At 34.7% G+C, this 13,394-nt stretch overlaps 1 protein-coding gene across 4 annotated transcripts in view; it reads left to right on the top strand.

Moving 5' to 3' along the window:
* The window catches only part of LNPK (lunapark, ER junction formation factor), a 75,615-nt gene that overhangs the window by 5,025 nt on the left and 57,196 nt on the right, over positions 1-13,394 (top strand). For 3 of the 4 annotated variants that reach the window (XM_040475450.1, XM_040475449.1, XM_040475451.1), the window contains exons 2-4: positions 1,932-2,020; positions 3,584-3,625; positions 4,646-4,833. In XM_040475450.1, coding sequence (XP_040331384.1) covers positions 1,994-2,020; positions 3,584-3,625; positions 4,646-4,833 — 257 coding nt within the window. In that variant the 5' untranslated portion in view covers positions 1,932-1,993. Of the gene's footprint in view, positions 1-1,931; positions 2,041-3,583; positions 3,626-4,645; positions 4,834-13,394 lie in introns of all 4 variants that reach the window. The other variant, XM_040475452.1, reaches the window with a different exon arrangement.

Below are 13,394 nucleotides of genomic sequence, written 5' to 3'. Positions count from 1 at the left end.
AGTAGTATCTAAATAATAAAAGTCATGTAAGGCGTTTGTTTTAGGGTTTCCTAGAGAAATGGCAGTACTTACCAAATATTTAATTGATATCTTTATTGTTGTCATTACTTTCTTTTTCAATGTTATTTTAAAGAATTATTTATTTTTAAGTAAACCCTACCCCCAACATGGGGCTCAAACTCATGACCCCAAGATCAGGAGTCCCATGCTCTACCAACTGAGCCAGCAGACACCCCTGTGATTACTTTTAAGTATTAAAAATCCTGACTTGTGATGGCTACAAACTTAACTTGGAGGCATATAATTGTTAGAAACCAAAACGTGTAGACCAGTTGTGTGCAAAACTCTGTGCTTGACAGCATACAATTAATTCCCGAATAGTAGAGAATTACTATATACTTTGAAAATACCAAGTTAAGTGGCTCATGTAAATCCACCCCCACCCCATCACCTTTCTTAGTATTTTTAGCATCTTCAGAAGATTTTGAGATCTATTTAATGTTTTAACTGAGAAATTTATACTTTTATTCATTAAAGTTCCAGGATTTCCTAAAACTGCACTTTAGAAATTTGAATACTTAGTTAATATTGAAGGATTAATAATATTTAGGTTGCAACTTAAATGTGGCGGATAACATTCATTATATTTATAAACACCAGAAAATTTCAGGACAGATTATTGGTATATCTGGTACTAGAAATCGCTTTGTAAGTGAAAGTATTTCATAATTAGGCTCTTTGTTACTTCTCTACCCAAGAAAGTCCAAGATGGGTATGCCTTATGCTAATTCCAGCCTATAAATAGTGTCGCAGAGTGAATGTATTTACTTGGTACTGGTATTATTTTGTGATTACATTAATGGTTTTAAAAAATGTAAGAATTATGGCCTAACTTTTTTTGTGTGTGGAAATGAAGTAGTTTTATACATTGGCAGTATATAACTACACCTGGTAAAAGTGTGTAAATTTGAAAGTATGTTTTTACTCTTTCAACTTAAAAGAGTAAAAACTTATATAATTATTGACTGGTAAATTGATTTAGAACCTAAGATTGCTGATACATTTTTATCCATATGGTAATATTATAATACATTTGAGAATACTAGAAAAATGACTGAAATAAGGACATTGGATATACACTAACTGACATGAAGGTCAACTGACTTGAGGGACTTAGACCCAGTTTCAGAGAGAAATGTTTATTTGGGTGTTGGAACAGTAGTGAACAGACCAGAAGTCTGAAGATAGAGTGGTTTGGATCATGTGTCTTCTGAGCTATTGGGAAAATTGCTGAATGTCTTTTCACTTAATTTTCTTATCTGTAAAATGGTAGTAAGGAAGGCTATCCTGTGAAAAGTGGTGGTATAGTAAGTCTAGTTTACAGAAAATAAAATTAAAGCTCCAGAAGCAATAAATGATTTGCTCAAGGTCACAGGTAGTTCTGTAATCCTTATTTTCTTATTCAAAATCCAGTTGGCTTTCTGTTATTACTTGTAAAATAATGTTATGCTAAACATTCTAAAATGCTAATTCCAAATAACTAGTTTAGTTGGTAGATAGCTGAATGATAGAGATTTTGTATTTAAGCGTGTGGAATGAAAGTAGTTTAATAAAACTTTTCTTACAACATTAGGGGATCTACTGTAAACAACAGCAGATTGCAAAGTAGTATGAATATACGCTGCTAAAATGTCGTGCCATTTAAAAGCCTTTTCAGCTTATTTTTACTTTTAAATATGTCCTGATTTGGAAGAAGGGATTTCTTGAAGGGTAGACTATCCCAAGGCTCTCTAAATTAAAATTCCACATAAGTGGAGTTCAGAGAAATTAGTATTGTATGTTATTTTTTGGCAGTATTGCAACATCTATATTTTATAGTGGGTATGCTGTGTGTTTAACCTAAAAATTTTAAATACTTGCTTTTTTTCTAGCTGTGAATTCCTTTGGACAATTGATGATATTTATCATTGTGCCCAGTTTCTAAAAATAAAAGATGGGTGGATTATTTTCTCGATGGAAGGTAAATTATTTTTCTTTATGGTCAGTTCTTAGTCTAATATAAAGTGTGACATAAACCTATTTGTAAAAGTCTCCTTTGTAGTATAGACTTGAGTAAAGCTTGATATTGTCCCTAATTCTATTTAATTTTCTTCCTTTTCTTATGAATTAGAAGAATTATAATTCTTATGAATTATATTTGGACTTTAATAGTTCTGCTTGCCATGTAGGTATGTAATGCCTCTGTTTAAAATAATTGTTTCACTTTGACTTATGAATATTTTTGTTTATTCATTCATGTGAAAATAGCTATCTTTTCTAGCTTTTTTCCCTTATATTGCCTACATTTCAATCTTATTTGAAAAATAGTTGAAACTATTATTATTGTTGAAATGGTTGAAATTATAGTTGTATGCTATACAATACCTGATTTTACAGGCTATCTCTTTTTGCTTAAAGCTTGTCATAAATATTTGCTGAAGTTATACTAGATATACTTTTAGGAATTAGAGGCTTAAAACAAAATTTGAAATGTAGTTTGATGTTATTGGTTAAGGCTTTAGAGGAAGTATCTCCAATTTAGTACTATAAAATATAAGATATATTAATATATGCTCTTTTCTAATATGAGAGGAGATAATGTAATCTCAGACAAACTACTTTGCTTATTTTTAATTCCTTTTTAGTATAATAATGGAGCCTAGAAATGCTTGTTATACTAGTTTTTGGACTGTTACTGGAACTGCTTTGTTTTGGTGTTCCATGGACTCCTTGCTCTTTCCTTTAAAACTCTGTTACAGTTCTGCTTGAGGATCAAATTTGCCTATTTTTTCTTTGTCTTTGTTAGGTTGAATCATATGAAATTACCAATATTCAACAGTTTTGACTTACATAAAAAGCAATTTCATGTGGTTCAACCTAATGTTAACAACTCTTATGGGAACTGCAATGAATTGATATTCATTATCCTCCTATATTATTGAGTACATAATTGGTAAATGGTTTCACAAGTGTTGTATGAGACATTTTGGCTGGTTTTTATTCGGGGTGTATAAAAAATATTTTTAACAAACAAGCTCTGCTATAATGAAGTATTCTTAGGTGCCTTTTTAAAATCTAATCTTCAGAAACGTAGGAATTCAGAATGAAGGTAGCCTATTGATTTTGACTTCCAGAGTCCTAAATGAACTTTTAGCAATAGTAAATCAGACCATCTTTAATCTTGAGTTTTTTAATGTAGGAGTTCTTTTGAATAATCATGTCTAAGAAAATTTTTCTTGGAGGAGAATTTCTTTTTCTCTATAAAAGTGTGTTCTGGGATTAAGACTGGTAAAAAATGAACTGTCAGAGTTGAAAGTACTCAGGCTAAAAAGTCAAGTAGGAAAATGCTTGTTTCTTTAATCTTACGTAGTTCTCTTTATAATTTTTATTTAAATCTAAATGTTATTTATAAATAGTATACATTGTTTAACAATATTTGAAAAAGCTTAATTTTGAATTAAAATGTTCTTTTGTGATTTTATAAATCAAAATGTATCTAAGTTTGCAATAACAAGTTTTAATGTCTCATCTGTTTTTATAACAGACAAAACCGTCAACTGTAGAAGTTCTGGAAAATATAGATAAGGTATGTTTTTTAGCTCTGGGGTGTTTTAATTCATTTTAGGTATTACATAAATATTATTATAGTATATGTGTAGTATTTTGGAGACTGGATCTGGTTTGGGAATTAGAGATGATATAGAGTAAGCCTGAAGACTTTAATGTTACATTATTTCAAAAAAATTCAGAGTGAATCAGTGACTTAAGAAGCCTGTGTCAATAGAACCTGTTAGAATGGAATTAGATGCATAGCATGGCATAAATCAATGTTACAGATAGGATAAAGTAGATTATAAGATGGTCTGCAACAATTTTTATCAGTACACAAACTTCACAGCTTTTTTTACTTTCTGTTATCAAAAATGGTTATTCCTTAGGAATATTAAGAGTGATGAATAGATTGAAAGAATCTAGTATGGGTCACTGTTTTAATTTTTATTAATTCCTTTTTTTTTTTAAATTTCATTTATTTATTTTGAGAGAGACAGAGACAGCCCAGGTGGGCGAAGGGCAGAGAGAGAGGGAGACAGAGAATCCCAAGCAGGCTCCACACTGTCATCACGGAGCCTGACATGGAGCTTGAACTCACGAAACTGTGAGATCATGACTTGAGCCGAAACCAAGAGTCGGATGCTTAACCAGCTGAGCCACCCAGGCACCCCAGTTTTTATTCATTCTTTCTTTATGTAGCTAGATTTTTTTAGACCTTATAAAAGGAGAATTATTACTTGTTTAGTTTAATAAATACTATTTATTGATGTCAATTTCATGCTTGATCTTTGCTAATTTGGTAGGTTAAAAACAGTATCTTAATTTTGCATTTAAGAGTAACTTGTCAGAATAGGCATTTCATGTTTTTAGTCTCATTTAAAATTTTCTTTTTCATATGTTCTATTTAAAAATATTAAGGTATTATATTTCATTGACTTTTAAGAATTATTTCTTTATAACCTCTCTATACTGTTAAAATTTTTTGTTAACATTTTGATTTCTTTATGAAATTTGAGATTCGCTTCAATAATATAGAATAATTCTCTCTTAACAGGAAATTCAAGCATTGGAAGAATTTAGGGAAAAAAATCAGAGATTACAAAAATTATGGGTTGGAAGATTAATTCTCTACTCTTCAATTCTCTATCTGTTTACATGTTTAATTGTATACTTGTGGTATCTTCCTGATGAATTTACAGCAAGACTTGCCATGACACTTCCGTTTTTTGCTTTCCCATTGATGTAAGTAAATTGTTCTTTTAGTTGACTTTTCCTCTTTTTGACCAGATGGTTTAAATACATTAAGTCTCTCTTTAGTATGAAATAATAATGTCTCAGTTTGAGTAAATTTGTTTGGTTGTTTTTCATTTTGAAAAGTATTTCTTTAAAAAAGTAAACCAACTGTTTAAAACCTTAATTTACAATTCAGCATATCTGAGGAATCTAACTCAGTGACGTTAGTAATAATGACTCTAGGTGGGAATCTTTTGTGATTCTCTAATAGATGATCATGCTTCCCTAGGGTCATAGGGCATAGAGTGGACATCTCAGATTGTGGGTAGTGGTAAGTGAGGGAGGGTTTGTAAAATAAAAAGAACAACTGACCCAGTAATTCCGAATATATTCCATTCATCCTATCTCTCTTCCCCTGTCTTAGTCACTGCTATAAAGCAATTGACCCTTATTATAGAAATATTTTATAATATAGGCCTTTACTGAAAGTGTGTAATGATTGAATTTTGAGACAATTGAATAAAAAATTGGTACCAATTCTTGGTATTTATGGGTACCAATTTTGTAGGTATTAGATTATAATGGTGTATGGTATACAAAAATACAAAATCTTTGACTATAGATTTTAGACTGCATATATCAATTAGTAAGTATGATGAATATCCTGAAGAGAAGTGTCGCATGCTATGGAAACACTTAACAGAGACCCTAACCCAGTCTGGGATGGAGATGGGGGTCAGGGAAGAGCCTTTGTATTCATTTTCTATTGTTGCCACCAATTTAGCAGCTTAGAGCAACACCCATCTATTGTATCACAGTTTGTGTAGATCCAGGTGGCTTGACTGGGTTCTCTGCTTAGAGTCTTGCAGGCCTAAATCAAACTAATCAATCAGCTGGACCGGGATCTTATTTGGAGTCTCTGTGGGGAGAATCTTCAAGATCTAGTCAGGTTGTTTGCTGACCCGTGCTGTATCTCTCTGACTTCCAATTCTGCCCTCAACTCAGAGAAAGCTTTGTCTTTAAGGGTTTAACTGATTATATTAGACCCACCAGGATAATCCAGGATAATCTCCCTTGCTTAAAATCTGAGTAATACTTAATTATATTTGCAAAGTCCCTTCACAGCAGTACCTAGATTACTGTTTGATTGTATAACTGGAGGATGGAAATCTTGGGGAGGGAGAGAGATAGTTTTAGAACTCTGCTTACCATAGCCTCCCTGAAAAGTGATCTTTGAGTTTGAGATGCAAAGAATGATTATGTGGTGTGACAAGGGAGTGGATAGTCTGTTAGGGAGAAGGAACAGCATATATAAAGGCCCTGAGGTGGATAGACCATGGAAGGTTTAAAGAATTGAAAGAAGGCCAAAGACTGGATTATAGGGAAAGTCTGGATAGTTAGGCAAGGGATATTTCTTAAGGGCTTCATAGGCCATGATAATGACTTTAGGACTTAATCTAGGAGTGATAGGAAGTCATTGAAGATTTTTAAGAAGGGATATGGATAAGGGAAGATCTTTATAGGAAGAGAACAGAAAATACAAAGGCTGTGTAATGGAAGAGAGCATGACTTATTTGAGGGTCTGTGATGGAGAGAGTGATAGGAAGTATGCTTGCAGAACCAGATAGGTTCTGGATCATGGGAGGGTCCTGGTGCTAGGAATTTGAATTTCATTTTGGGTGAAATGGGAAGCTTGTAAAGGTTTTAGTGGAAGAATCGCATGATGAGATTTAAGTTAAGAGGCTCATGTGTGCTGCCTGTGGAGATTGAGTAGAGGAGGACAAGGATAGAAACAGATCAGCTAGGGTGCTGTTATAGGAGTTTAATCTAAAAATCCATCTGGATTGGGACATCCCAGTGGCTGTGGAGATGAATAGATGACTTAGCAGTGTTCCAGAAGTAAAACTGAGACAACAACTTGATGGGAGGAAATGGAAGGTAATGGAAAAGGAGGAGTCGGTGATATTTAGGTTTTTTTGGTGGGTGTAGGATCTCTTTCTTTGGGACTGCTGTAGTAAAAAAAAATTTGTTTAGTCTGTAGTGCAGGACATAATTTCAAATTGGAACTCCGAGAGATCATAAAATTTTAGCTTTTATATGTAGATAAAAGAATAAAAAATTGAGTGCATGCATATTATGAAATAACATCTCTGCCATTTTCTTTATTTTCTTTCTCTTTTGAAATCTTTTGGAATGCTTCTTATCCCAGGTATAGTAGTGGATTTTATAATGCTGAGCCCCCTTCCCTCGTTCCTTTCTAGTTTTTCATTAAAAGAGGGGAGAAAAGAAATTTAGAAAGGGAATAGATGTGATGTTTACTTGATTGAAACATCTTTAAAAAACTTTAAAAAACTCACTTGAGGGCCACCTGGGTGGCTTAGTCTGTTGAGTGTCTGACTCTTGATGTCTCACAGTTGGTGAGTTCTTGCCCTGAATGGGGCTCTGTACTGATATTGTGGAGCCTCATTGGGATTCTCTTTCCCTCCCTCCCTCTCTCTCTCTCTTTTTCTCTCTCTCTGTCTCTGTCTCTCCCTCTCCCTCCCTCCCTCCCTCTCTTTCTCCCTCCCCCCCCTTGCATATGTACATGGGCTCTCTCTCTCTCTCAAAAATATATAAATAAACTTAACCCCCCCCAAACCCACTTCACTTGACATCCATTACTATATAAAAATAGGTGTTTTTTTTTTTTTTAATTATGAAAGATTTGTATCTAGTTGCAAAAGAATGACAGGGAACTTTACTGTGCTAATTCTAATGGCTGTTCACAAATTGTGATCTACTGGATCTGCTACTATGCTGCAGAAGACTTTTTTTTTTTTTTTGGCAAATAAATCATATACTAATTGTTCATAAAAGTAGAAAAACTTAATTTCTTTAAAAATGTTTATATCTTCAGTTTGATCTTTCTACTCTTTTGAGTATGAGGCTTTATTGTCCTTACTGTGTCCTTCTGCCTGTTCTGCATCACCTGCATCTAGTATTTCTTGGTTTGTTAAGCTTCAGAGCCATTTCTCACTTTGTCTCATTCACATTTGTGACCTGGTTCTCAACTGCTGCAGCTTCTGTTTCACTGAGCTCTTCACTCTTGGAAGCATAGACCAGTTATCAAACAAAGAATAGAATTGTCCTTCTGATTGATGGCAATCAAAAAAGCATGAAATAAAATACAACAACGTGAAAGTGGATGCTGTGGTATAAAGAAAGAAGACTTACCACAGGACATTTTCTTTCATGTGAGCTATTGCCTGAGCTTATTCCTGGACCGTTTTCCTTTGGAAACAAAAGTTGACGTCTGGACCAGGGTTTACCTAAAGAAATGGAGGCAGAATTAGTAATAAAATGTATTGTTTTACTTATCACAGTCTACACTGATTATAAAGCTTAGCAATCTACCTGATATTGCAAAAAGTGACTCACTTCTGCGTTCCAAATTTCCCAAATGCTTTTACTGGACAGAGCGGTCATGGATTCAGGAATGAGCATATATTGCATAATCATAACTACCTTAAAGTTACCTTTTATGATAGAATGTCAATACTCTGTATAAGATGCTTTGATGTTTTATTATATCTTCTTTTCAGGATGTAATAGGGAGGAGCTTGGGATGATTCCCAACCTATTATTTTCCTGCCTTTCAGATTCAATAGTATATTTATATCCCTAATCTTTTCAACTATTACTGAAACAAATTATAATCTAAATGCTGAATTTGTTTCATTGGAGTCATTATGGCTATCGTCCAATATGAGGGAAGGTTTAGATTGCAGTTTAAATTTTATATTTCTTGCTTATGCTGGCAGATATGCATTACCTTGGGAATTGGTTCATTTTCTAAGAGTGAACAGCCATTAAACTTTGTCTCTATCCTTAACTAACTCTACAGGCAGTCTTAGACTTTTACTCCTAGATACCTTATTCTTCCAGATTATAACTTTCTAGAAATTTCATTATAAGATCATTTCAGAGGCTTATTAGCATAAAACTTGACCTTCCCAGAGGATTTAGCTATATTTTCTTCCTCCCTCCACCCTCCCTCCCTCTTTCTTTTCTTTTCCTTCCTCCTTTCTTTCTTTTCTTTTCTTTCTTTTCTTTTCTTTTCTTTTCTTTTCTTTTCTTTTCTTTCTTTCTTTTCTTGGAGAGTGTGCACCTGCATGAGTTGGGAAGTGGGGGGGAGGGTGGGGGAGAGAGAAAGAATTTCAAGCAGGCTCTTCTGCTCAACATGGAGCCCAACGTAGAGCTTGATCCCACAACCCTGGGATCATGACCTGAGCTGAAATCAAGAGTTGGACACTCAAGGAAAAAAAAAAAAAAGTTGGATGCTCATTTGACTGAGCCACCCAGGAGCCCCAGCTATATTTTCCTTCTGTTTTTGTTTGTTTGTTTGTTTTTAATTCCTCTTAAAATGGAGCTATGGGGGGAAAAGTTAAGCAAAGGACCTGAAGAAGGTGGTCTTGTCCCTATTTTTTATGGTTTTTTTTTTTTCCTACTTAAATCTAAAGTCATTTGAGGATAGGACTTTGATCTTATACAGTTTTTAACACCTTCTTCTCACTCCCCCTCCTCTCTCACCCCCTCCTCCCAACTCTGATAAAAGATACTTCCTCAATCCAGCAGGAGGGTTGCCAAGCATAATTTGTAGCCTTAAAAAAAATTTTTTTTTAACGTTTATTCATTTTTGAGAGAGAGAGAGAGACAGTGTGAGTGGGGGAGGGGCAGAGAGAGAGAGAGAGAGAGAGAGAGAAGGAGACACAGAATCCAAAGCAGGCTCTAGGCTCTGAGCTGTCAGCACATAGCCAGATGTGGGGCTCCAACTCATGAACCCTGAGATCATGACCTGAGCTGAAGTTGTCCCAACTGAGCCACCCTGGTGCTCCATAATTTGTAACCTTTTGAGGAAAGTTTAACATTTCTTTCATGGTGATCTTATGAGAATACAAAGTATCTCTATACTTTGGAATCAACTATAGTTGGCTCTTAAAGGAGAAGGTTTCTGTGAACATCTGTTGATATTTACTCAAGGATAATCTTTACTAGGAGGTTTTGGTAGGTAAGAAATCATTTTGCAAGCATCCCTTTTGCAATTGATAGATATTTGAATATTGATAGTTATTCACTTGGTAGATTTTTGTATTTAAAGAATTATGTACAGAGACATAATTAAGAGATCTTCCTCTTTAATGGGAAGATTTAGTATTGTTATGAGATCAGTTCTCCCTAAATTAATCTAAAAATGTGTGATCACATTAAAAATACCAACAGTACTTTTAAAAAAAAAATTTTTTTTTTTAACGTTTATTTATTTTTGAGACAGAGAGAGAGCATGAACGGGGGAGGGTCAGAGAGAGGGAGACACAGAATCTGAAACAGGCTCCAGGCTCTGAGCTGTCAGCACAGAGCCGGGGCTCGAACTCACGGACCGCGAGATAATGACCTGAGGCAAAGTCGGCCACTCAACCGACTGAGCCACCCAGGCGCCCCACCAACAGTACTTTAAAGGCCTTGGCACACTCATTCCATACTTTTGAATGGAAAAATAAACACATAGAATAGTCCTGATAATTCTAAAAAAGGAGAGGAATGAGAAGCAGAGGTCTACCAGGCATCAGATGTATTATAAAACTTCATTGATTAAAGGTTTGCTATAGTGTATAAATAAATAGTATATACATTAATTAAAAGTTTTTACTTATTTTTAAAGTTTTTTTAAATTATTTATTTATTTTTATTTTAGAGAGAGAGCACTAGCAGGGGAGAGGGGCAGAGTGAGAGAGAGAGAGAAAGTGTGCAAGCAGGTCCCATGCATCCTTTACCCAGACTTCCCCAGTGGTAACATCTTGTATGAGTACAGTAAAATATCACAACCAGGAAACTGACATTGATTCAATTCACAGAGCCTATCAGATTTTGCCAGTTTTACATGCACTCTTTTGTGTGTGTTTTACATTTCTATGTAGTTTTATCATGTGTAGCTTCATGTCCCTGCCCCACAATTCAGATGCAGAATGGTTCTAAAACCACAAAGCTGGGAGCACTTGGCTGGCTCAGTTGGTGGAGCATGTGGCTGTTGATCTCAGGGTTGTGAGTTCGAGCCCCATGTTGGGTGTAGAGATTACTTAAATAAATAAATTGAAAAAAAAAAAAAAAACAAGACCATGAGGCTCTTTTTTGCTACCCCTTTGTAGTCATACCAACTCTCCTCTACCTGCCTCCTTCTTAATCCTTGCCACCCACTAATCTGTTTTATATCTCTATAATTTTGTTATTTCAAGAATTATAAAATGAGATCATGTAGCATATAACCTTTTGAAACTGGCCTTTTTCTTTTTTATCTAGCATATTCTTGAGATCCATTCAAGATGTTAAGTGTATCAATGGTTTCTTTTTTATTGTTGAGTTGTATTCCATGGTAATGACATACCACGGTTGTTTATCCATACACTTGTTGAGGGACATTTGGGTAGCTTCCAGTTTTTGGCTATTACAAATAAAGCTTCTATGAACATTTGTATATAGGCATTAGAACATAAATTTTCATTTCTTTGGGGTATATGTCCAAGAGTGTAATTTCTGGGGCATATGGTAAATACATGTTTAGTTTTATAAGAAACTGATAAATGTTTTTTCAGAGGAGATGTACCATTTTACATTTCCACTGGTTACATATAAATGATCTAGTTTTGGGTGATAGGCATTGAGGAGGGAACTTATTGGGATGAGCACTAGGTGTTGTATGTAAGCCAATTGGACAATAAATTATATTAAAAAATGATCTAGTTTCTCTGCATCTTTGCCAGCATTTCATATTTCACTATTTTCTATTCTGATCATTCTGATGGGTACGTAGTGATATTTCATTGTGGTTTTAATTCACATTTCACCAATGGCTAATGATGTCAAACTTCTTTTCATGTGTTTACTTGCCATTTATATCTCCTTTTCTGTGAAATATCTGTTCATGTCTTCTATTTTTCTGATTGGATTATTAGTCTTTTTGCTGTTGAGTTCTGAGAATTCTTTAATTTTTTTTTTAATGTTTATTCATTTTTGAGGAACAGAGAGAGAGAGAGAGCGTGCGCGAGCAAGCACGTGCATGGGGGAGGGGCATAGAAAGAAAAGGAGACACAGGAGCCAAAGCAGGCTCTAGGCTCTGAGCTGTCAGCACAGAGCTGGATGTGGGGCTTGAACCGGGCTCATGAACCGCGAGATCTTGACCTGAGTTGAAGTCCGACGCCTAACTGACTGAGCCACCCAGGCACCCCGAGAATTCTTTATATGTTGTAGATATAAGTTATTTGTTGGACATATGGTTTGCAAATATTTTTTCCCAGTCTGTAGTTTGTCTTTTTGTTCTCTTAATAGGGTTTTTGCAGAGTAAAATTTATTAATTTTTCTTTTTATGGGTTGTGCTTTTGTTATCAAGAACCCTTCCCTGGCTATAGATTCTGAAGATTTTCTTATTTATTTTTTTTTCTATGTTTTCTTTCTTCTAACATTTCACATTTAAGTTCATAAGTCATTTTGAGTTAATTTTTATATGAGGTGTGAGGTTCATGTTGAGATTCTTTTCTTCTTTCTTTCATTTTGCACATGGGTGCTCAGTTGCTCTAGCCCCTTTTTGTTGGAAAGGAATTGCATCATATTTAACACTATGAAATGATCTTTTTCTAGTTTAAGCCTTTTTTGGGGGGGTCTTGAATTCAACCTTGTGGGGTATTAAGATACAACTCTTGTATTATTTGTATTTGCCTAGTATACTTTTGCTCTTTGTTTTATTATCTTCAGCTTTCAAAAACTCTTAATTTTAGATTTTAGTTTATGTTATGGAGTTGGGTTTTGTTTTTATGCTCCAGTCTGAAAGTCTTTTGCTCTGGTGAGTTTAGCTCATTTACATTTATTAAGAGGAAAGATGTTGGCCTAGGTTTTGAAACATAACTTTGTATTTTGCTTTTGTGTTTTTTTTAACTTAAAAATAAATTTCTAACTATGTGGTATGTTTATTTTTGCCCAGTTATTTGTAGAAGGTTGTATGAGTATGGGGGCATGTCCTCCTACATTCCAGGCTATCTAGAATTTTCCTTACGATCCAGGATTTAATGTGCTAATTTGCTCAGCTTTTATTTTTCCCAGCCAATAGGGTTAGGCAACTGTATATTTTTTCCTAATACAAAACTTCTTTTCTACCCTGCTGCCATAGAAACAAAGTTCTTTGTAAACAGGGCACTTCTAATTTTTTTTTTTTTTTTAACATTTATTCATTTTTGAGAGACACAGTGTGAGCAGTACAGGGACAGAGAGAGAGGAAGACACAGAATCTGAAGCAGGCTCCAAGCTCTGAGCTGTCAGCACAGAGCCCAACACAGGGCTCGAACTGACAGACTGCGAGGTCATGACCTGAGCCAAAATCAAGAATCAGAGGCTTAACTGTAAACAGGGCATTTCTGAATGATTTCTCTTTAAGCTCTCTGCCTTCTCTGTTTCACTGCTGGAGCCAAATATAGAGTTTCTGCCTATGTAGCATTTCTTTCTTTCTTTCTTTCTTTCTTTCTTTCTTTCTTTCTTTCTTTCTTTCT

The sequence above is a fragment of the Herpailurus yagouaroundi genome, unplaced genomic scaffold, assembly GCF_014898765.1.
Source record: "Herpailurus yagouaroundi ecotype Mexico unplaced genomic scaffold, PumYag 140, whole genome shotgun sequence".
In the NCBI taxonomy this organism is placed as follows: Eukaryota; Metazoa; Chordata; class Mammalia; order Carnivora; family Felidae; genus Herpailurus; species Herpailurus yagouaroundi.
Note: the sequence above shows the minus strand (reverse complement) of the source record. Positions and strands in the feature narration are given on the sequence as shown.